The 24,895-nt window shown below is 45.2% G+C and overlaps 1 protein-coding gene across 2 annotated transcripts in view; it reads left to right on the top strand.

Moving 5' to 3' along the window:
- The window catches only part of LOC103172082 (acetyl-coenzyme A synthetase, cytoplasmic), a 24,223-nt gene extending 6,461 nt beyond the window's left edge, over positions 1-17,762 (top strand). Inside the window, exons 3-19 of one of the 2 annotated variants that reach the window (XM_042341808.1) lie at positions 3,645-3,736; positions 4,222-4,325; positions 4,701-4,773; positions 5,451-5,526; positions 6,144-6,255; positions 6,738-6,782; positions 8,836-8,973; positions 9,353-9,523; positions 10,972-11,105; positions 11,700-11,832; positions 12,051-12,107; positions 13,064-13,144; positions 14,109-14,217; positions 14,802-14,870; positions 15,459-15,635; positions 15,939-16,013; positions 16,123-17,762. In XM_042341808.1, coding sequence (XP_042197742.1) covers positions 3,645-3,736; positions 4,222-4,325; positions 4,701-4,773; positions 5,451-5,526; positions 6,144-6,255; positions 6,738-6,782; positions 8,836-8,973; positions 9,353-9,523; positions 10,972-11,105; positions 11,700-11,832; positions 12,051-12,107; positions 13,064-13,144; positions 14,109-14,217; positions 14,802-14,870; positions 15,459-15,635; positions 15,939-16,013; positions 16,123-16,247 — 1,771 coding nt within the window. In that variant the 3' untranslated portion in view covers positions 16,248-17,762. The remainder of the gene's footprint in view (positions 1-3,644; positions 3,737-4,221; positions 4,326-4,700; positions 4,774-5,450; positions 5,527-6,143; positions 6,256-6,737; positions 6,783-8,835; positions 8,974-9,352; positions 9,524-10,971; positions 11,106-11,699; positions 11,833-12,050; positions 12,108-13,063; positions 13,145-14,108; positions 14,218-14,801; positions 14,871-15,458; positions 15,636-15,938; positions 16,014-16,122) is intronic. The other variant, XM_042341809.1, reaches the window with a different exon arrangement.
- Positions 17,763-24,895: the final 7,133 nt, after the last annotated feature.

Here is a 24,895-nt window from a genome sequence, read left to right on the forward strand (position 1 = left end):
TGGATTTCTATGCCGTATAATTATCAATCATAATACTAATAATTATAGTAATAACACTTGCATTTGATCACATCGTCGAGATGATTTTTATTGCTCAATTTTATTTGTATGATTGTTGGCCAGGAGACCGAGAGAAACTGCCTTCTCTTAATAAGAATAATATTAATCCTTGCATTTGATATAGCGCTTTTCACGTCTTCTAGACGTCTCAAAGCGCTTCACAGAATAGACTGTTAACTGAATTGACTGTATATTTGTGGGTGAAATTCAAATTTTCTTTTCAAATAGTGGAATAGATTGCAGTCAGCCATGATCATAAAATGTCATTATAACGGTCACAGTCATTTTAATTGGATTTCCAGGTGAAGGGAGTGTTCTGAGTTTCTGTTGGGCTTTGAAGTTTTACATTCTGTTTAATGGTTTCACTCATCTAACAAAAAAAAACAAATGAATGTGACAATATGAGATGTGCAAAGCACCACTTTATCAATGGACTGAGGTTTGTATATCGAAGAATTTGCCATAGTCCATTATTACTCGTAATAACACATAAAAAAAATTATACTTTAGAAATAATTATTGTTGGTTAAGTGTGTGCACCAGCACTATTGAAACTATATTGATTTGAATGCTCCTAATGATATACTAATAATAATAATCCTTAAATTTGACACAGCGCCTGATCACGTCGTCTCAAAGTGCTTCACAGGATTTTCTGTCAAGTGGAGTGACTATATTTTGTGGGTGAAACGCGGCGGACAGTTTTTTTTTTCCTATTTACTATCTTCCACTGGGAATTAAAATAGTGATGATATTAATAACCCTTACATGTGATAAAGCGCCTTCCACGTCGAGACAAAGCCTGATAGTGCTTCACAGGATTTACTGTGACGTTTGGGGGACTCGGATGTAAACTTATTAATAGAGGGGGAAAAAAATCTTGATTCAGGTCCACAAGGTAATGCTGGAGGGCTTTGCTGAGTCCTGGGTTGCACTTTTGGCCTCGGCAGATCGAGCTGGTGGTATTGAATGAAGGCTGAGTGACAAGTGGAGCTTGCGATGCAATCTGTCAGTCACGCATGGCACCTTCCTGCCACGGGTGATGCCTCCCGGGAATTTTTCTCGCTTGATCGCCTTTATGACTGATAGTCACAAGACGAAAAACGCATCCGGGGTGATTGTACAGCCGTTGCACGAACATCATAAGCAAATACTTTTCTAGCGTTGTTTTCCGCTCCAAACATACCTTTTTACTGATCTGTAGCCTTGCACGGTCAATGTGAGGATTCTTTCTTTAAGAGAAATCCTTGCAACGCTGGGGAGGTTTCAAGCAGACATGCCATAACTCATTCATTTATCTAATTTTCTTCAACCTTGCTTGTGTCCTGTACAATGTTTCTTTGCCCTTCACCTCGTATTGGTTGCCTTCCTTGTCTCGACATTTTCACGACGACAATAATTTAGGACTCCTTGTGCTTCACACAACATTCAATCTCCTTTGCGTGTTCCCCTGTGACCCTCCATCCTGTTCTCAATCAGACAGCCAGCTCGTCCTTTACAAAGTAATTGATTGATAAAGTATTACGTACAGCTTTCTCTGTGCATTTTATGACCGTGTCCTTTCATTTCAGTTCCTGCGTGAGGCTTGTTCGTTTTATACTTCAAACTGCAGGCAATGAAATAAATGATGCGCGTATGACCTCCATGACTCTGTGTTTCAGAAACTTAAAATAGTTTTGCCCCCAAAAATATACTTAATTCGCTTTACAGTGTATTCTGTGAAGCACTTTGAGATATCTCAAAGACGTCATAAGGTGATGTATCAAATGCAAGGATTATTATTATTATTATTATGATACTTTTACTTTTCCATCATCTTAGCTTTTTGACTTGAACATAAAGTTTGGTTTTGTGAGACCCGCTTGAAAAGCAGCGTCTGAAATCTTCCGAGCTCTTCTCTCAATGTTCTCTAATACACCAGGTTCCTCTAGTCTAAACCACCTTTCACTGGTCTGTGTCCAGTTTTGCTAGAGGATTACTCTCTGTTGTGCAGATTTATCACATTTATCTCTATTTAAATCTAGCTTGTTGCATGGATCCAGATCCCTTTGAATATGCTATCAACCTGTTACCTTGCCCCAGCTTGCTGCCATCAGCAAATTATGTTATAATAAAGCTCAAATGATAATTTGGCCACCGAATCCACGAGTGTTTGCGGGACACTGCTGTGCGCGATTGACTGCCGCCTTTCGCCCACAAAACACACAGTCAATTCACTTTACAGTGGATTTATTCTGTGAAGCGCTTTGAGACGTCTCGGAAGATGTGATAAGGCGCTGTATCAAGTATTATTATTGAAAGAATGAAAAAAACAGCAGAAGGGGTCCTGAAGTTTTCGCTGGTGTTGCTCCACAACAAATCATTGGAGGGCATCACTGAAGCGAGTTAATGTTCTTTTTACCTCTGGCACCACGGAGACAGAGACTGAGTTTGTTATTCTCGTGAATTCTAGCTGAAACAAATGGTTGCGATGTGGCTGACTGGTCCTGTTGTCGGTTTTTCCCCAAAAACCTACCCTCGGGATAATTTGATACTTTGGCAGTCGGAATAGGAACGACAGTGATTCTCTCTGCCCAGCAATCGACTAAATTTGAGGTCAGGATTTACATTGTTTGGTGCCCTCAAAGACATTTGGAAGTGTAGGAGGGAGAGAGAGAGCGAGAGTTTCCCCTTTAGCAAGCTCCTTATTCACAAACTGTGCTTCCTGCCCTCCTATTGCATTGAGTTACAGAACTCTCCCCCCACTCCTCGCTTTCTCTCTCTCCTCCTTCACTCCCCGCCCCCTCTCCCCGTGCAATTCCTCTAGCAGCAGAAGGCCCCTGGTGGGACTGTATTTATAGATTAACATTTACAAAAAGCTGGTTGTGGAAAACTCCACTTTGTCTGAAGCTTCAACAGGAAATGACTTATGCCGTCTGGTGCATTTCATGACTGTCGTCCTCAGGGGGAACTGAGGCCAGTTTTATCCTGATCTTGATTTAATAATAATACTAATAAATATAGCTTAGCGTCATTCCCATCTTGCTAAGTTCTTTTAAAAGGCAATTACTAATAATCCTTGCATTTGATACAGCGCCTTATCACGTCGTTGAGATGTCTCAAAGCGCTTCATAGAATGTATTGCAAAGTGGATGGACTTTTTTGGTGGGTGAAAAGTAGCAGCCAATTGCGCATAGCAGTGTCCCGCAAACAGTTGTGAGTTGAGTGACCACATTTTTTTTGAGGGATTATAACCCCCAGGAAGCGATACGCCAATCGACTGATAACCGGGTTCCTACTTACAGCTAGGTGAACAGAAGCGTGTGGAGTAAGGAAACTTGCCAAACGTTTCACTCTGCCTGGGAATCAAACACAGGTCCTCTCGCTTGAGAGGCGAGTGCTTTAAAGTCCGCTTTAAGATTTATCTTTTCAACTGTGCTTCCGCCACTTTCCCTGTTGTTGCTCTCTTTCTACCCAACCCTTGTTTTTTTGCCTCCAGAGTATACTGTTTTCACATGAATGTGTTTTCCTTGAAATGAGGCGTTGATTTGCATGGGGTTTTATTTATATACATAACAGTGTGTGTTTCCATTGTTGTGTTGCAGGGAGGGCAATAAGCCAGAGGACTATGCCAGAATCACTTACAAAGAGCTCTTGCAGCAAGTCTGCAAGTTTGCCAATGTCCTCCGAGCCCAAGGTGAGTTTAATTCTTAAAACCATGCGACTTTGAGAATAAACACTGCTCTTGCTGTACTGGATAGCGGGGGTCAGTTCTGGGCTGGGCTGTAGGGGTCACAGAGCGAAGAGGTGAGGTGATGGGGGAGTCACAGGCCTGGTAGGAGTTGGAGGTTACAGGGCTGGTGATGAGGGTCAAAGAGGTGGATAATAACACTTGCATTCAATATAGCGCCTTATTGCATTGTTGCGACGTCTCAAAGCGTTTCACAGAACATACTGTAGAGTGAATTGACTGCATAGTTTGTGGGGCGAAACGCGGCAATTGACTAATAAAGTGATCCTCCAATCGAACTAATAACCGTTTAATTAATTAAATTAAATAAACAAAGATAATGGAAGGAGGTCACAGGGCTGGGGATGGGGGCGGTGGGGTGTGGTGTGGGGGAGTCTCGGAGCCAGGAGCTACCGTGTCACCGTTTGTGTTTTTTTATTCTAAACACACAGGGATCAAGAAGGGAGACCATGTCGCGATCTACATGCCGATGATAATCGAGCTGATAGTTGCCATGTTGGCCTGTGCCAGGGTGGGGGCTGTGCACTCCATTGTGGTGAGTACTGTTACCGAAACCTCCCCCTCCCCACCCGCCACTCCGCGATGGGCAAGGTCTGACTGGCTGATATAAAATTTTAAATAACCTCCTTCGGGAATGTTTCCACTTGACGTGCGAGTCCAGCGGACAGATATTTTATCGTGACTGGGCCCTCAAATAATTCTAGTTTAACATAAAAGCAGAAATCGCTGGGATCACACAGCAGGTCAGGCAGCATCTATGGAGAGAGGAAAATGAATGAACGCTTCAGGTCGACAAACGTTAACTCATTTTCCTCTTCCATAGATGCTGCTTGTTCCCAGCCACTTCTGTTTTTATTTCAGATTTCCAGGGTCTGCCGTATTTTGCCTTTAATTCCAGTTTAACGTTCAGTTTGCAGGATTTTCTGCAGAAGCTCTGAGCGAGCGGATTCTGGATTGTTCCTGTTCTCTGCTAATTACGGCAGGTAAATAACTAGCTGTCCCTCAAAGTCGCACGATTCCTCCCAGCCCAAACCACGAGCGTCACAGCACCTGACAATACTTGCAGCACTTTTCGCATTTCTTCTTTAAAACTTAATAATAATAACAATAATAATCCTTGCATTTGATATAGAATCCTATCACATCTCCTGGACGCCTCAAAGCATTTCACAGAATATACTGTAAAGTGAATTGACCGTGTATTTTGTGGGCGAAACCCGGGAGCCAATTACGCACAGCAGCGTCCCACAAACAGTCGAGGATTGACTGACCAAATTAGTATTTTTCAATTATTACAAAAAAAATTCGAAGGGATTATTACTCCTGGAAAAGTGGTCCTGGGTTCCTAATTGCTGTTAGGTAAACAGAAGCGTGTGGAGTAAGGAAACTTGCCTAACGTTTCATCCTGTCCGGGAATCGAACCCAGGTCCTCTCGCTTGCGAGGCCAGTGCTCTAACCACTGAGCTCCAGGACTCCACTGGAGTTGAGAGGTGCAAACCATCACGTTTTGCTATTGACTAACATGCAATTTCCTTTATTTCTTCTATGTAGAGGAAGAAATTTATAGCCCGGTCAGTAATTGAATGAAACTACAAGAGTGGGAGTCACGCAAAGCTGTTTTTTTTCTTTTGACCCGTTTGTCTTTGACGTTTTTTATTAGATGGGTTTTACAGAGGAGATAAATTCATAAAACTAAAAGAGATAACAGATGAAGCACTCAAGCTACACGGGGAGAAGTATGTTTTTTTTACGCAATCATTTTTTGTTTTTATTATTTAGTTCTTAAGTCAATAAAAGGCATTTATAATATTTCCAAAACGTATCCTTGTTAAAAAGAAATTCTAGACTGAACTGTACTTTGAAGTCTGTAGGTTTGAGAGAAGATATCTCTCAGAGTTGTCTTTCTGGAAGTGTATAACATTTTATGGAAGTGGCATTAACTGAACTTGCTACGCATGGTGTACATAAGCAGTAGTAAGGAGGAGAGAACATCTGTGGTAACCCAAGGATCTGGAATTACACTTTTTTTTGTAAGCAAAATAGATTAAAAATCGGTAAAAAAAAATTTGAAATATTTTTATTGATGAAATTGGCTTTGTGTTGGAATGCCAAACATTGTAAATAGTGATTAACCCATCGTTTTTATATCAAATCCAAGTAAATCTAGTTATAACAGACTCTATTTGAGCTTGTTAGAGCAAATTTTCATTATTTAGAGAGAGTAATGGGGTGGTGTTAACTCATAGTCTGTTGTGTGTACAACGTACGCAGAATCATTCTGGGCGTTTATCTATAAATGGATCTCTTAGATGTAGAGACGCACTCAATTTTTCTTACTTTCTTTGAACCACAGCCCTGTTAAAAAGTGCATTGTCGTGAAGCACCTAAAAGCTACAAAAGAAAATGACAAAACTTCAACACAATCCAATTTACCACCCGCAAAGCGGGCCTGCCTCAAATTACAGGTGAGGAACAGCGGAAATTATTTAGGGAAGCTTTGCGCTTCGAGATAAGTTGATTGTAAATCGAGAGCTCTGAGGGATTTCCTCCCTCCCACCCCCCGAGACTTCTTTATTCCGAAGTTGCAGTGGAATTCAACAACAACAACTACTTGCACTTGAATAGTGCCCTCCACGCAGGATAGAGTCTCAGAGCGCTTAACTGCGGCGGAGCCTGACTCCGAGCCCGTGGGACACTGATTGACGACTCAGTTAAAGCCTCTTAACGCTGTATCCTCCAGTCGTGAAACCTGACTGTCTAATTTTAAATAAAATTTTAAATAAAACTATTTGAGGTTTTAATGAATTAATTGTAACTGAAACTCCCGATTTATTTACCGCTGTATTTTTTGTGGAATCGCAAGTGTGAGGGAGGGAAAGTTTTTTTTGTCAGAGGAAAACCTCTGCTTGCTGAAACATCACATTTTTCATCTATGAACTTTCTGCAGGATAATCATAATGAGAAAGCAAAGAATGTGCTTCATAAAACACAGGTATTTTAGTTTCAGTTTTGCTGCAGCACCTGGCAATTTTGAAACTGAGCTTCGCTTATCTCTCTCTCTCTCTTATCCCTGCTCCTTTTTTAAGCCACTTTAGTGGTGGCGATAGACTGCTTAGTAACTCGGTGTAGCTGCTATTTACTTTCCTGCCAATTGCACTAATATTCTATGCAAACTAGTCTTTTTACCAGTCTTCATCCCAGTTCCTTTGGATGTCCTCTTAATAATAATAATCCTTGCATTTGATATAGCGCTTTTCACGTCGGGAGGACGTCCCAAAGCGCTTCACAGAACACACTGTAAAGTGAATTGACTGTATATTTTGTGGGCGAAACGCGGCAGCCAATTGCGCACAGCAGTGCTGTTATATACATGACTCGCCAACACAGTGTTTCTAACCTAACTTTCTAAAGTCTGGCCTGATTTAGAGTGGGAGTTCAATAGGAAGAAGGAAAAGGGAAGATTGTATGATGAAATGATACCACGCGCTGTGATTTGGCATTGTCCTCGCCCCCATTCTATAACAGTTTGAGCTAATCACACGGCCTGGCAATTTCTTGCAGTCTCACTTCCTATGAATTTCTCAACTTATCAAACCACCCCCAGCTCTGAGGAGGGCGATTTTTTTTTTCTTTTTTAAAAAAAGAGACATTTCTCAAAGCACGTCAAAGGTCCTGACACCTCCACATTCCCGCACAGTTTCCACCTCAATGCCTCCGCCTTGCCACCTCGCTCTGTCCTAGCCAGTGAGGTTAACGTGCTTTGTGTTAAATGCTACCGCTAAACCTTCCCATTTGGCTGTTGCCTTCCGAGGCACCATTTGGACTGCCTTCTGAGAGAGACAGTCTTTGCATACAGGCTTATATCACACCTCGTTATTATTGCACACTTCATGAGTATGATCCCTTGGCTACCTTTCTGATCTGCTTTCTACCCGCTGCCTCCGCTCGGCTGGCTCCAGCCTCCTGTTTGTCACTCGTCTCGTCCCCTCCCCTCCACCATCAGCAGCCGCACTTTCAGGTACTAAGCCCTGAAGCTTTGGAACTCTTTTCCCCAATCCCTCCACATTGCCGCCTCCTTCCCCTCTTTACAGTCACCTCCTCCTCCAATTTTGAGGTCAGGCTCCGCTTGTTAAGAGCTCCAAGGGTTTTATATAAATTGATATATGAATTCCCCGTGTGAAGGGCATTATATAAATGCTTGTTGCTGTTGTTAATGAGTTAATAGACTGTTGCAGACTAGAATCATTCCTAACGTAACTGTTGGGCACTAACACTGGTGCACAACTTTTAAGCAAGCTCTTGCATGTCAGATTTAACTAGTTAAGGTAAATTCTGCAACTTTTAAATGCGACTTTTAAATAGGATTTATTTCTTCCAAATTGATTGCGTTACTTCATTTTTTAATAGAACAGAGGTATATCTAAATAATAATAATCCTTGCATTTGATATAGCGCCTTATCACTTTGAGAAATGTAGTTGAGACGTCTCAAAGTGCTTCACAGGATATACTGCCGAATGGACTGTGTATTTTGTGGGTGAAACATGACAGCCAGTTGCGCACAGCAATGTCCCACAAACAGCCACGGAGTGAGTGACCAATTTTATTTGAGAAATTGTTGGCCAAGGTACCGGGAGAGAGAAACTTCCTTCTCTTTTTGAATAGTGCCATGGGATCTTTCACGTCCATCTCAACAGGCAGATAGGATCTCGGTTTAACATCTCATCCGAAGGACGCCACCTCCAACAATGCGACAAACCACCAGCACTGCATTGGAGCGTCAGCTTAGACCTACGTGAATGCAAGTCCGACGTGGGACTTGAACATACAACCTTCTGACCGAGAGGAGAGAGTGTGGCCCCTGGGTCAGGCTGACCCCGAGGCAGATAGGCTGAACGTGAAAATGAAATTTCTGATTTACGGTGGAGTGAAGTTTCTTTGCTCTTAATTTGAGTTTTTATTTTGTTTTAAAGCCTTCAAAGTGCTGGCCGGGTATTGGAGTTTTCCACCTTTAAGTGCAGTAACACTGGTCTCTGCATGTTGCAGATTCCCTGGAACGAGGAGGTTGACGTTTGGTGGCACGAGGTGATGAAGGAAGCCGGTGAGGAGTGTGAGCCCGAATGGTGCAGCGCTGAGGATCCTCTATTTATCCTGTACACCAGTGGGTCCACCGGCAAACCCAAGGTAAAGCCTTCTCCTAGATAGTAAATCCCTCCACTCCCTGGCACCTCCCTATCTCTCCGACCTTTCCTATTCCTCTGTTCACTTAACACAGGCATCACGCGGCCTTCTCCGCACCACCGTGAGTGTTTGAGGCTTCAGTTCCCACCCCCCTAATCCCTTTTCGTTCTGTCTCACCTGGACTCATTTACATAAAAAAAACAGCTCAATGCTGTTATTATTACCCCCGGAAAGCAAGCCGCCAGTCGTCTAACAACCGGGTTCCTACTTACTGCTAGGTAACCAGGCGTGTGGAGTAAGGCCAAAAGGTCTTTCTTCCTCACCCAAATCCATTGTGAGCCATTATTGTGAAGTCTACCTTAAAATCTTTGTTTTCTTAAAGGGTGTGAAGCACACAATTGGCGGCTACCTCCTTTATACGGCTACAACCTTTAAGTATGTGTTTGACTACCAGCCCAGCGATGTATACTGGTGCACAGCTGACGTGGGATGGATCACTGGACACTCTTACCTCACGTACGGACCCCTGGCCAATGGCGCAACTAGTGTTCTGGTTAGTGTCTCGGCTGCTCGGCAAACACTGGGCTGCTTCACAACAACAATGGCAATAACTGAGCCAGGAGGAGAGGAATGTCTCACACCGCAGGCCACCCAAACCCTCATACACGCCTTCATTACACTGAGGCTAGACTATGCTTGTCGGCCTCCCCAACTCCTCCCTCGACAGGCTACAGATCATCCAGAGCTCTGCAGCCCATGTCCTTTCCCGCACTAGGCTCGGTGACCCTATCACCCCCATCTTCACCCAACTCCACTGGCTTCCCATCACACAGAGAATACAGTTCAAGATCCTGGTCCGCACCTTCAAAGCCCTCCACGATCTTGCTTCCCCCGAGCTCTGCTATCTCCTAACCCCCTACCATCCTGTTCAATTTCCTCGTCAGCGGGCTCCGGTCTGCTTCACATCCCCACCTTGCTCGCCACACTATCGGTGGGCGGGCCTTCCGCAACTCTGCACCCACCCTCTGGAACTCCATCCCGCAATCCTTCCGTCTCTCCCTCACCACCTTCAAGACCCACCTCAAGACCCTCCTCTTCGACCGTGCTTTCAATCTCCCTGCTTTCCCCCCCCCCCGCCCTCCCTCCTCCCCCACCCCAGCCCTCAGCTCGGGTCTGAAACTGTCTGTCCAGTGCCTTGGGTCGTCCTCCCGACGTGAAAGACTCTATAAATGTAATTTTGTCGTCGTTGTTGAATAGCTGGGCGTTGGCCAAACACACGGTCAAAGTGAGAGAACAACAACAATAATAATAATAATAAATAATTGGCTGCCACGTTTCACCCACAAAATACACAAGTCAAACCACTTTACGATATATTCTGTGAAGTGCTTTGAGACGTCTCAACAACATGATAATAATAATAATAATAATAATCCTTGCATTTGATATAGCGCTTTTCACGTCGGGAGGACGTCCCAAAGCGCTTCACAGAACACACTGTAAAGTGAATTGACTGTATATTTGTGGGCGAACGCGGCAGCCAATTGCGCACAGCAATGTCCCACAAACAGTCGTAGATTGAAAATGACCAATTTATTATTGTTTTTTGTTTTGGAGGGATTATTATTAGGCTCTGTGTGGAGTAAGGAAACTTGCCCAAGGTTTCGCCCTCTGCCTGGAATTGAACTCAGGTCTCTCACTTGCAAAGCGAGTGCTCTAACCACTGAGCTACAGGACTCCACAAATGCAAAGATTATTATTATTTTATTGTTCTTATTATAATATGCCTTGTGTTTGATATATTGCCTTTTACGTCGATCTGTCAGGATGTACTATAAAGTGTAGTGACTGTGTATTTTTTTAGGCAAAGATGATAGCAATGTCCCACAAACGGCCATGAAACAAGTGACCAATTTTTATCGGATGCCTTGAAACAAACTTTGTTTTGTAAAACTGAGGCGAGATGTGACTTGTTTTAACACTTTTCTTTTTTCTTCCCAGTTTGAAGGAGTGCCGACTTATCCAGATGTGAGCCGATTCTGGGAGATAATCGACAAATACCTGGTGACAAAGTTTTACACTGCTCCAACTGCCATTCGATTGCTCATGAAATATGGTGACGAGCCAGTCAAAAGGTGAGAGAGAGGTGTTTAAACACTAACTTATGGCGATTGGTTTAGTTTCCTCTTGTTTCACTCGAGCTGCTCTATCGCACATCATAGTTGGTGCCCAAGGAAATGTATGTAGCTATGTAAATAGGGCTTCTGTTTACCCTTTCAAGAAAACACAGTTGTTGAAACGCTTCACAGAACATATTGTAAAGTGGATTGACTATTTTGTGGGAGAAATGCAGCAGCCAATTGCATACAGCAGCGTCTCACGAACAGTCGTGGATTGAGTGGCCAAATTATTTTTTTGGGAGGTGGGATTATTACCCCCGGAAAGCAATCCGCCAATCGACTAACAGCCGGGTTCCTAATTACTGCTAGGTAAACTGAGGCGTGTGGAGTAAGGAAACTTGCCTAAGGTTTTGCCCTGACCCGGGAATCGAACCCTCTCACTCGCTCGCTCCCTTGATCTCTCGCTCGCTCATGCGCCTTAATTTACAGCTGTGTAAAAAGGAATGGTCTGATTTCTTCTCAAAGAAAGTGGAAAATTTCTGATTGCTGTGACAAGTTTGGAGTTGTGAGCTTTTACTATTGGGATTTCTGTTTTCCCGCCCCTGACAGGTTCAGTCGGAAATCTTTGAAAATCCTTGGTACAGTGGGCGAGCCCATTAACCCCGAGGCTTGGCTGTGGTACTACAATGTGGTGGGTGACAGGAGATGTCCAATTATGGACACCTATTGGCAGACTGAAACTGTAAGTAAACTTTAGATGTGTAACATTTCGGCTTTGTTGAATGATGCAAGCAGCGGTGGAGCCAGCTCGCGGATTTGGGGATTGGAGGGTGGGGGAAGTAATTATCGGGGGCCAGGTTGGCGGGTTATAACGGAGGGTGTGCGGTGTGGGGGGGGTGGGTTTGCAGTAGTTGCCTGTCCATGTGGTTTGCATATCTCATCGCGTTCCTCTGGTTGCAGGGCGGTCACATGCTCACTCCTCTCCCAGCTGTTACCCCACTGAAGCCAGGCTCAGCGGTAGGTAGAACTCTGTGACTGCGTGGAACTCTTACCTTTGTGTGTAACTAATCTGTAGCCGGACATTGAATAAGTGTGATTTCGAGGGCAGATTTTACTCCGTTCCTTCCTTCTTGCCTCTTTCCTTCTTCCCCTTTGCAACTCCATCCCACAATCCCTTCGCCTCGCTCCCTTCTTTGCCTCCTTCAAGACACGAGTCAGCCGCCCTCCTACCTCTCTGCCCTCCCTCACCCCATCCCTGCCCCACCTACGCCACGCTCGGGTCCTCAACCCTGACTGTTCAGTGCCTTGGGATGTCCTCCCGACGTGAAAGGCGCTTTACAAATGTGTTGTTATTGTTCCTTCCTTCCTTTCTTCTTCTGTTGTAAATGGAAGATGCTGTTAATGTGCTCCCTTTCTGAACATCAACAACAACAACAAATTGCGTTCATTTATGGCAAGGCGGAGCACAAAGGTGAAAGAGGGCGAGAGCCCACACGATCAGAATGAACAGGAAGGATCAGCTGATTTAAGAATCAGTGACAAAATGATTTTGAAAAGGTCTGTAGATTGTAGGAGCAAGTAAATAATAATAATAATAATCATTGCCTTTGATGTAGCGCCTTATCACGTCTTCGAGACGTCTCAAAGCGCTTCACAGAATATACTGTAAGGTGAACTGACTGTATAATTGTGGTTGATAAAGACTGGGAAACGCGAAAGAAGAAATGATGATAATAATATTGATAATAATCCTTGTATTTGATTGAGCACCTTATCACGTTGCTGTGACCTCCCGAAGCACTTGCACAAGATTTTACTGCAAAGTGTGATGACTGGGTATTTTGCAGCCAAGTGCAGCAGTAAGTTTGCGCACATCAGGACTGTATCTCACAAACAGGCACGAAGTGAACGACTAATGTTATTGTGCGTGCAACGGGAACCCATGATAATAAAGGCGTTGTTTGCATTTTCAGACTCTTCCCTTTTTTAGTGTGGTCCCGGCTATTCTCAGTGAATCGGGAGAGGAGCTGGAAGGGGAAGCAGAAGGTTATCTGGTAAGAAGGGGATGTGTGGGGAGAGAGCAGGCATGGGGATAGAGGGTGGACGTGTGGGGATAGAGGAGGGCGTGTGGGGATAGAGGGGGGCGTGTGGGGATAGAGGGGGCGGTGGGGTTGGGGAAAGGGGGTGTTGGAGAGAGGGGGGTTTGGGGAGAGAGAGGTGGGGGGCGGTGGGGAGAGAGGGGGGGCAATGGGGATGAGGAGAGAGGCGGGGGGTGGTGTGTGAATGAATGAACATCTTGCTCTGAAACCTAATGCGGACTCGCTGGGCCGAACAGCCTCCTTCTGCCCTGTGAATCTCGTTGATTCTCTGAATCCCTCAGGTTTTACCCTGTAGATTTTGCTTAGCTTTTTCCAAAATAAATGACTCCAGAGGTGCCTTCCAGCCAACTGATGGTGCTGTACAATAAGCAATTCACACTATCACAAGCTGTTCGGATGATATGAAGAAGGCCCATTCGGCCCATTCTATCTGATCCTTGCAGCGTCTCCCACCCTCCATCTCACTCTGGCCGGCCAGAATCTGCTCGCTCCAGCTGTTAATTGCCCTCTGCAAAGAGAAAATAATTAAAAAAATTAATAATTACCCTCACATTTGATACAGGGACTTTCACATCAGGGGACGTCTCAAAGTGCTTCACAGGGATACACTGCAGATTGGAGTGACTTGTGTTTTCTAGTCCAGATGCTTCCTGGCGTCTGCATTAAAATGTGTGCTTGCTTCTGCTGTTATTGAAATCCGCCCCAGAATTCGAGGTTAAACCAGTTAACAGATGACAGATGAATGGCCTGATGCACACTGACATAACCCCAGATGTTTCCAGTGAAAGCAAACTCACATTGATTGAATGAGTGAGCACAGTATTTGTGTCCCTTAAAATGCCTAGCTTCAAATGCTCGCGTTCCTCTCTGTCGCTCTTGTCAGAATTTTAAGCCTTCCCTTGGATCGCATCTTGCGCAGGTATTCAAGAAACCCTGGCCGTCCATCATGCGGGAAGTTTATGGCAGCTACGAGCGATTTGAGAGCAGCTACTTTAAAAGGTTTCCCGGTTATTTTGTCACAGGAGATGGTAAGTTTTTTTTTCCCCCTTTCTTCTTTGCCCGGATGTCTGACACACACAGTTACAAACATCAATTGATCTGTTCACAGAGTGCTTTTAATCCCATGTTTTTTTACACAGTGCGCTGACCAACAACTGAAACATGTGGAAGAATGATGATAACTTAATTGTGTTCAGTGCAAGTGTTTAACTGTTTCGAGGTCCAGAGGATCGGTGTGTGAGTGAGTGAGGGCCATTGTTTTAATGTCAGATAATGTTATCTGTTGCTATATTGAGTGCCACCTCTTCGGTTAATAAGGGTCGAGTGATTGCGGAGGAAGTTGCTGGTATCAGATGTTGTTCCACTCGACTCATCTGCAACAGGAAATAAAAATTCACTAAGAAAATTTAAAAAAAATCCAAATGATAAAAATAATCCTTGCATTTGATGTGGCATCAATAAAACCAGACGCCACTGAAAATGTTTCACAGGCAATTGCTGTCAAATGTAGTTACAGGGAAACCCAGCAGTCGGTTTGAGTGAGGCAACCACAACAATCTTAAACTTGTGCACCTTACGGTTATGTATTCTTTCTCCTGGATCGTGCTGTCAGGCTGCAAGAGAGACAAAGATGGTTACTATTGGATTACTGGAAGGATTGACGACATGCTGAATATATCGGGTGAGCTTTCAGCACAAACGTCAGGTCCGCAGATGAAGAATGTTCGTTGCTAAACAGAACTTTTATCGCCTTGCTGCACTGCATTAGGAACCCAACGTGAATTTATTATCATTCCCAATTTCAGTTTGGGCCAGAATTTGTAACCTGTCCCTATGTGAGGGTACTATATAGATGCAAGTTGTTGTTGATGATAATAATCCTTGCATTTAATACAGGGCATTATCTCATCACCCCAAAGCACTTCACAGAATGTGTTATAAAGTGGATTCACTGTGTATTTTGTGTGTGAAACGCGCCAGCCAACTATGCACACCAGTGTCCCACAAGCAGTTGTGAATTGCGTGACTAAATTATTAATTTTTTTGGGAGGGATTATTACCCCTGTAAAGCAATCTGCCAATCGACTAACAACCGGGCACCTACTTGCTGCCAGGTAAATAGAGGAGTGTGGAATAAGGAAACTTGCCTAAGGTTTTGCGCCGCCTGGGAATCAAACCCCGGGCCTTCTCGCTTTACGAGACGAACGCTCTAACCACAAAGCCACAGGACTCCACATTCTGATGCAGTCACTGTTTGCCTTATTCTCAGGACACCTCCTGAGCACTGCTGAAGTGGAATCTGCTATAATGGAACATCTTGCTGTCGCGGAGGTGGCTGCTGTGAGTCACCCACACCCAGTGAAAGGAGAGTCGCTTTATTGTTTTGTCACTCTGAAAGATGGACATGAATTTACCGATGAACTGGTCACTGAACTGAAAAACCAAGGTATTGGCGGGGGCAGGAATAAGTTTCAAAGAGGAATTGGATGGATACTTGAAAAGGAAAAAGTTGCAAGGCTATTGGGAAAGAGCAGGGGAGTGGGACTAATTTCAAAAGGGAATTGGATAGGTATTGGGTGGGGGGAGGGCGGGGGAAGGAGGGGAGAGAGATGAGCGGGGAGTTCTAACAGTGTATAATTTCTCTGAGAAACGTCATTAGGGAAAATGGCTAATGAAACGTTCTACAAAAAATAAAAAATGTTCTTGACGTCAACTTTGAATACTTTTTTTTTCTTGTGAATTATTACAGTACGGAAAAAAATCGGACCCATCGCAGCCCCGGACTATATACAGAATGCCGCTCAACTGCCCAAAACCCGTTCTGGTATGGTACTCTCGTTTGTTTGTTCGTTCACTGTTGTCCATTCTTACAAGGTAAAATTCGACCAGTTTGTTCCGAGCTTTACCAAACATTATGCCTCCTTGCCTTCAAGGTAAAATCATGAGACGTCTTCTGAGGAAGATCGCCCGTAACGAGAGGGACCTCGGAAACACTTCCACCCTTGCAGATGAAAGTGTTTTAGAAGCACTTTTCAAAAACCGCGTTGAAACGATTTGAGGAAGAAGAGTTCAGCCACTCTATTCGGATGTTTAACTTGTAATTTAAAACGGTGGTGGGGGTGGGGAGGGGGGCGCGGGGAGAGCATGTCAAATCCAAGGGGAAAAGGGGTGCTTTGGTTTAGAAACAAGACATCTGCAATTAAATTATAGTAATGAAACAAATGATTGTGTTTGTAAATAATTGTCTTGTCTCTAAATTGTGTCTCATCTCTGTATCTGGCTTGAATATAAATTCATAAGTCAGTCTACATGTTATTTCATTTCAATTTTTTTTCTCAATATGTACTTTGAATTTTTTATTTTGTCGTGGAATGCGTTTTTTTTAATATCAAATGTTTTCTAATGTTTGAAATAGCCAAAGATTTCCGTTGTGTTTTGTTTAAACAGAGCTTAGCCGTGCTGCAGGTTAGCCATTCAATGCATGCAAGTCACAGTGGTTCACGTGGTGTAAATAGTTGGGATTATAGTATAAGAATCATTAGTATTGATCATGTAGTGAATTAGGTGAGTTAAGTAGAATGAATTAAGGAAATAAAAACTGCCGTATGACACACACACAGTCCTAGTAAAGAGGCACCGAGCTTGGGGGAGTACACTGGAATTGTGACCCATGGCCGGGGAAGATCAGGATAGCTGGATCTGGAGGATAGATGGTAGGCCATCTACGCTTACAAGGGCAGGTGACCTATGGGCAGGAGCGAGAGGAACTTGGGATAATTGGACCAGGAGAATGGATGGGATACAAACTAGTTATTAAAACTGAGAAAAAACTTAAAAGTGAGCAGGTCACGTGGACCGATCTTGAAGGAAGGACTGAAACTTCAGGGATGTGGAGTCAGGTGGTTTGGTCGGGCTCGATAAGGTGGAATAGGAGGAGTATTGTTCCTTTGCCTAAGCTATCCGAGCTGGTACAAGGAGAAATAACTCGAAGATAGAGAAAGAATGCCTGGGAAAAGTGCAGAGAACGGGAAAGAAGTCATGAAAAAGAGAGTTCGAACACAGATGGCTGGCGAAAAAGGGTATATAAAAAAACTAGTTGTTTTGGAGCCTCTGAGGAGAGAAAGGGGACAAACCTCTACAGAGAGGAAGAAGAGTGCCTTTGAGGGAAAGAGGACAAGTCCAGCTCTCACCAGAACGGACCGCGAAGAGGGCAAGTTCAGCCCTTGCCGGAGTGGACCACCGAGAGACGGTTGCAGCAAGAAGCAAGCCAGAGGCAGTGTTTAACTTTTGTGCCAGCCTTAGAACTTCGTCTCTCCTACTTACTAAAACACGTACCCAACATACATACAAAACAATTTAGAGATTATTTAGGCACATTTCATATATCACATAATTTTTTTTATCTATGTTTAGAATCTTAGTATTGAATGTATCTTGTTAAAATAGTGCTTTAGTCATGTATTTAGTTAAGATGGTGCTTTAGTAGTCATTTAAGTGCGACGAGTAATGATAACGCTTCGGGTGTAATGTGTTTGTGCGGTTTTATAATTGTTAATAAAATGTTTTAATAATATCCTTGGTGTGATTTCTGACAAACTTGAACCCAATTTCACAGTGGGCATCTGGTTATTCAACCTTTTTACAACTATTGTTGTTGTTATTACTATTGTGGCCGGCCTGCATGGCTCACTTGCTAACCTCTGCATGGGTTGTGGGTTCAAGCCCCGAGTCGGGACTTGAGCTCATGGTCTGACCTGATGGTCCGGTGCTCTGCACTGTCAGGAGATGCCGTCCTTTGGCTGAGACATTAAACAGTTGTCTGAGCAAAGACAACAACCTGCATTTCTATAGCGCCCTTCACATGGGGCAGTGCCTCGGAGCGCTTAAGTGACCTATTCAGACGGACGTTCCAAGATCTTAACAACACTATTGAAAAAGAGAAGGGAGTTTCTCCCAGTGCCCTGACCAACAGTTCTCCAGATAAATTGGGAATTCACTTAATGGCTTTTCGGGTCCTGTTGTGTTCTGGGTTGGCCTACAATAGTTACCATAGCCAGACAGCAATCACAACAACTCACATTTCTATAACGCCTTTCATGTTGGGAGGACATCCCACTTACCTGTGAAGTGCTTTAAAATGATCTGGATCAAAAGACAAGGATTATTTTCTTTAAAAAAAATCAAGTTGTGCGTTTATGTTTACAGGTGATGCTGTGTACTTCACACCTCTGAACCGTTATTGACTGAATTATTTGTGATGTGGAATAGCTGATATCAGTAAAGGTTAAATCGGTAAAGGTAATCATGTTCATGGTTCCTTTTGATACGCTTAAAAACATGAAGTGAATTAACTAATGTTTTATTAAAGTTTTTAAATACAGATGCGGACTGATTACTGATGGATTTATCTGTACTGTATTCATTTCTGAAACTGGCATAATCTGATAGATACATTTAAATGACCCTCTCCAAACGATGTTTACTATATAGTTTACAATAACTACGATGATCAGCATTTATATAGCACCCATCACACAGGACGGTCTCAGAGCGCTTGACAATGGCAGAGCACAACGCTGAGCCGGGGGGCGACTGTAGGCTCGGTCGAAGAAGATCTTCAGGCATGACCTGAAGATGGGAAAGGAGGGGGCAAGGCGGGGAGCTAGTTGGAGAACATTTCGAAGCGTAGTGGCTGAAAGCGTGGCCACCGATGGTGGAACAGAGGGGGAGAGGGACAAGCAGGTCAGAGCGAGCAACAACCTCGTTGAAGCATCCGATGGATCGTCTGTGGGTAAGATGCAAGAAGCTGAAATTAACATATTGTACAATTCTACGATGTGCTTGTTTCCCACGCTGTACATCGCTAACTACTGTGTGAGTGTGAAAGTCTTCCCATAACAGCCAATTAGCTGCTCGAATACTGAAAGGACAAAAAAGATTTGGTCTGATTATCCAGACAATATCAAGCCTTTAACAACGAGAATAAACAAAGGGATCAAACTAGTTTAGTCAAATTGGTTTATTTCAATACAAAATGAAGAGAATGTTGTACCTAATCCTGTAGGATGATGTGGAACTTAAATTAGTGCTAGCAAAAAAAAACTATTCCATGTAAATAAAACCCTGACTCATGTAGATGTTAGCAGGTTATTTAACTCTCGCTGTGAATCACCAGTGCTGTAGCACCCACTATTGACAAGCTTGGTACTTCTTCAGCCGAGACCAAATGAGCTGTTACAACCGTTTCCCCGGTCACCGTCAATGTGCCTCTGACGTTCAGTTACCAAAGGTGCACTTTTTCCTCCTCAATGAAGTGCTGCCCTGTATTCAGAGGCACTGAAAACTGCCATTGAAATGATGTGGGTTGATACGATAACAACTTGCATTTATAATAATAGTACCAATCCTTGCATTTGATATAGCGCTTTTCACGTCTTTGAGAACGTCTCAAAGCACTTGACAGAATATACTGTAAATTGAATTGACCGTATACTTGTGGGCGAAGTGCGGCAGCCAATCGCGCACAGCAGCGTCCCACAAACAGCCATGGATTGAAGTGACCAATTTATTGTTTTTTTTTCGATGGATTCATTATCAGGCGTGTGGAGCAGGGAAACTTCCCTGCCGGGAATCGAACCCAAGTCCCTCGCTTGCAAGGCGAGTGCTCTTAAGCACTGAGCTACAGGACTCCACAGCTTTCACAGCGCCCTTCACGTGGGGTTTGTGTCCCGGAGCGATTGACAATGACTGAGACAATGATTGCAAACGCTGCCTTCTGCCTGTTCTCTCAGAATTCCGCTACCATGCTCTTCGCGTTCATTAGAAATCACAGAAAATGTAAAAGTGATAACGTTGTGAGTCTGTTTTTTGATAAATGTCTCCAAACAAAGCTCCACGTGGTTGGAAACATTAGGCGGTCTCCCACGGTTTATGCTTCCTTGCCATTTGGGAGACGGTGAGGGGTAGGTTGTTCGGGATAATGTCCAGGTTGCGAGTGCCTGGGATTTCCTGCCCATTTTGCACAAACTGGAGAATTTGAGAGAATGAAAGGGTGCAGCCTTCCTCTTTCATTGCCATGTCGACAGTAGAAGGCACTGCCACCATTCCATTTCTGTGAGTTTCTCCCTTTACTTGATTGTTGTCAGTTTCTATGTAGACCACAGCGTTAGCATCAGTTTCATTACCGGTCTGACAATGCACACCACCAGATTTCGTTCTCTCTGCCTGACCATCTTGTGGTAACTTGTGGTTGACCTTTGTACTTTCAGTTGTATCTGAATGGTCATCTTTGTCTGAATAGTCTGAAGTCTCTCTGTACAGCTTCTCAAAGGCTTTTGTCACCTCTTCCTCCGCATACAAATTCTCCATTCTTGGCCTTGGGTTTAATAAACTGTGAGCACAGGCATCTTTTGCAGCCTTCAATATCAACAGGTCTGATAAACCTGCAAAAAGAATTTATATCTAAGGTTTGGTATATCAATGTTGTATCTGTATCAGGGTAAACAAGAAACCGTCACTGCCAATAACCAAAATAGAAAGCAATATACAACAACAAATTTACAAATTATTATATAGTGCCTTTCACGTTGAGAATATAATCCTAGATTATTTGGTGGAATATAATCCTAGATTTCTATTTGTTACAGAATAATTTATTCTTGTGTTCCAAGACATAAGAGGTGAGAAGAGCACCTTATTGTTGAAGTTACCATCCTTAGGATGAGACCTTGAGGTCCCTACCTGTGCCTATCCAGTTGGACGTTAAAAGATCCTGCGGCACTATTTGAACTGAGAAGGGAAGTTTCTCCCACCCCAATGTCCCGATAAAACTGGTAACCGACTTTGTGGCTATTTAGGGGATGAAACACACAATCGTAGCGCTTTACTTTACAGTAAATGGCTCACAAAACACAGTCGTCAAAGCACTTTACAGTATATTCTGTGAAGTGCTTTGGGGAGACCAGCGTGATGAGGCACTATATCAAATGCAAGGATTATTACTGTTGTGATTATTATAAACCCTGCGGAGAGAGCTTTGAGGCATCTCGATAATGGTCGGTATATCTGATGAGAGGGTTATTATTATTAATATTATCATCCTGGGGAAGGAGGGGTGGGAAGTGGCTCCAAGGTGACATATATATATAATAATAATCCTTGCTTTTGATATAGCGCCTTTTCACATCTTCAAGATGTCTCAAAATGTGTGTACTGTAAAGTGAATTGACTGTATATTTTGTGGGCAATACAGGCGCGGCCTATTGCGCACAGCAGCGTCCCACAAACAGTGGTGGATTGAAGTGACCAATTTATACAAATGTAATCTTGTTGTATTTATTATTATTTTTTTCTTGTGGGATTATTATCAGGCGAGTGTGCGTCTGTGTGTTGTCCGTGTGAGTGCGTCTGCCTGTGTGTGTGTGTGTCTGTGTATCTGTGTCTGTGTGTGTGTGTATCTGTGTGTGTGTGTATCTGTGTGTGTGTGTGTGTGTGTCTGTGTATCTGTGTGTGTGTGTGTCTGTGTATGTGTGTGTGTGTGTGTGTGTGTGTGTGTGTGTGTCTGTGTATCTGTGTGTGTGTGTGTGTGTGTCTGTGTATCTGTGTGTGTGTGTGTGTGAGTGTCTGTGTATCTGTGTGTGTGTGTGTCTGTGTATCTGTGTGTGTGTGTGTGTGTGTGTGTCTGTGTATCTGTGTGTGTGTGTGTGTGTGTGTGTGAGTATCTGTGTATCTGTGTGTGTGTGCGTGTGTGTGTGAGTGTCTGTGTATCTGTGTGTGTGTGTCTGTGTGAGTGTCTGTGTGTGTGTGTGTGAGTGTCTGTGTATGTGTGTGTGTGTGTGTGTGTGAGTGTCTGTGTATGTGTGTGTGTGAGTGTCTGTGTATCTGTGTGCGTGTGTGTGTGTCTGTGTGTGTGTGTGTGAGTATCTGTGTATCTGTGTGTGTGTGTGAGTGTCTGTGTATCTGTGTGTGTGTGTCTGTGTGAGTGTCTGTGTGTGTGTGTGTGTGAGTGTCTGTGTATGTGTGAGTGTCTGTGTATCTGTGTGCGTGTGTGTGTGTGAGTGTCTGTGTATCTGTGAGTGTCTGTGTGTGTGTGTGTGTGTGTATCTGTGTGCGTGTGTGTGTGTGAGTGTCTGTGTATCTGTGTGAGTGTCTGTGTGTGTGTGTATCTGTGTGTGTGTGTGTGTATCTGTGTGTGTGAGTGTGAGTGTCTGTGTATCTGTGTGTGTGTGTCTGTGTGTGTGTGTCTGTGTGTCTGTGTGTGTGTGTCTGTGTGTGTGTGTGTATCTGTGTGTGTGTGTGTGTGAGTGTCTGTGTATCTGTGTGAGTGTCTGTGTGTGTGTGTATCTGTGTGTGTGTGAGTGTCTGTGTATCTGTGTGTGTGTGTGTGAGTGTCTGTGTATCTGTGTGTGTGTGTGTGTCTGTGTATCTGTGTGTGTGTGTGTGTCTGTGTGAGTGTCTGTGTATCTGTGTGTGTGTGAGTGTCTGTGTATCTGTGTGTGTGTGAGTGTCTGTGTATCTGTGTGTGTGTGTGTGTGTGTGTGAGTGTCTGTGTATCTGTGTGTGTGTGTGTGTGAGTGTCTGTGTATCTGTGTGTGTGTGTGTGTGTGTGTGTCTCGGTCGGGAATCGAACCCGGTCCCTCTCGCTTTGCGGTCTCTAACCTGAGCTACTGGACTCCCATTTTTTGGCCACGTTTGTTTGGCAACGGATTGCGGGACTCGGGCCGGTGCCACTGTGTGACGGTCCTGAGCCGGTGAGGGGTGGGGGCGGGGGGTGGGGGCACAGCTGATGCCAACGCAGCCCAACGTGGGCTCAGTCACAGGACCTGGAAGCGCAGATCAGTCACTGGGGCTTTGTCCACAACAGCAACAACAACAACTTGCATGTCTATACCCCCCCCCCCGGGGTTACCCCCCCCCCCCGGGTCACCCCCCCCCGGGGTTAGCCCCCCCCTCCCCCCCCCCGGGGTCAGCCCCCCCCCCCCGGGGTTACCCCCCCGGGGTTAGCCCCCCCCCAGCGCTTCACAGTCACAACAACAAGTGCCTCTAAACATACCGACCCAGAGAGAGAGAGAGAGAGAGCGGAGAGGAGAGGAGAGGCCCTGTGTCAGGTGTGGAGCCGCGGGTTTGGCCTACATTTTACCGGGATTTTACGCGGTGAGCGGCGGCGGCGGCGGCGGCGGGACGTGCCTGAGCCTCACTGCCACCGCCTCCCAGCGGTCACAGCGCCCCCTACCACCGCCTCCCAGCAATCACAGCGCCCACTGCCAACCTCCGCCCAGCAATCACAGCGCCCCCTAGCAACCACCTCCCAGCAATCACAGCGACCCCTAGCAACCACCTCCCAGCAATCACAGCGCCCCCTAGCAACCACCTCCCAGCAATCACAGCGCCCACTGCCACCACTACCCAACCGTCACAGCGCCCCCTACCAACCACCTCCCAGCAATCACAGCGCCCCCTACCAACCACCTCCCAGCCCTCACAGCGCCCCCTAGCAACCACCTCCCAGCAATCACAGCGCCCCCTACCACCACCGCCCAGCAATCACAGCGCCCCCTACCAACCACCTCCCAGCCCTCACAGCGCCCCCTACCACCACCGCCCAGCAATCACAGCGCCCCCTACCACCATCGCCCAGCAATCACAGCGCCCCCTACCAACCTCCGCCAACCCTCACAGCGCCCCCTACCACCACCTCCCAGCCCTCACAGCGCCCCCTACCAACCACCTCCGCCGAACCGACACAGCGCCCCCTACCACCATCGCCCAGCAATCACAGCGCCCCCTACCACCGCCTCCCAACCCTCACAGCGCCCCCTACCAACCACCCCCCCCCGAGCCGTCACAGCGCCCCCTGCCGCAGGACGGCCAGAAAACGAAACTCCCCGTGCGGCCCCCCCCGAAAGGGCCACCCACCGGACGCCGTCCTTGCCCTCGATAGAGGTCGCCCCAACGTCGGGCGCCGCCTCGGTATTGGGGCGGCATCAGAGCGGCCGAACCTCGACAAAGTGCCCCCAAACCATACAGCGGCGGCTGGAAATCCGAAACCGAGACCGAAGTCATCGGGGAAACACTCGGCAGCATCTACGGAGAGAGGAAAGCGAGTCAACGTTTCGGGTCCGTGACCCTTCGGCGCCGCCGAAGGGTCACGGACCCGAAACGTTGACTCGCTTTCCTCTCTCCGTAGATGCTGCCCGATCTGCCGAGTGTTTCCGCGGCGACTTCCGGGGTTTTTTTTTATAAAAGAAACAAGAACTTTTGATGAAATAGAAATGTGGAGTTCCTGTCGCTCAGTGGTTAGAGCACTCGCTTTGCAAGTGAGAGACCTGAGTTCAATTCCAGGCAGAGGGCGAAACCTTGGGCAAGTTTCCTTACTCCACACAGAGACTAATAATAATCCCTCCAAAACCAAAAACAATAATAAATTGGTCATTTTCAATCTACGACTGTTTGTGGGACATTGCTGTGCGCCATTGGCTGCCGTGTTCGCCCACAAATATACAGTCAATTCACTTTACAGTGTGTTCTGTGAAGCGCTTTGGGATGTCCTCCCGACGTGAAAAGCGCTGCATCAAATGCGAGGATTATTGTTATTATTAGAAGTGGTTTACCCAGGAAATTCACCATTTACAAGGTGTCAGGCGTGAGCATTCACTGGACTCTGGAAATACGAATGAATTCCGTACCTGCCTCGCACAAAGCTTCTCT

This window comes from Callorhinchus milii, unplaced genomic scaffold (assembly GCF_018977255.1).
Source record: "Callorhinchus milii isolate IMCB2004 unplaced genomic scaffold, IMCB_Cmil_1.0 Scaffold18, whole genome shotgun sequence".
Classification (NCBI taxonomy): Eukaryota; Metazoa; Chordata; class Chondrichthyes; order Chimaeriformes; family Callorhinchidae; genus Callorhinchus; species Callorhinchus milii.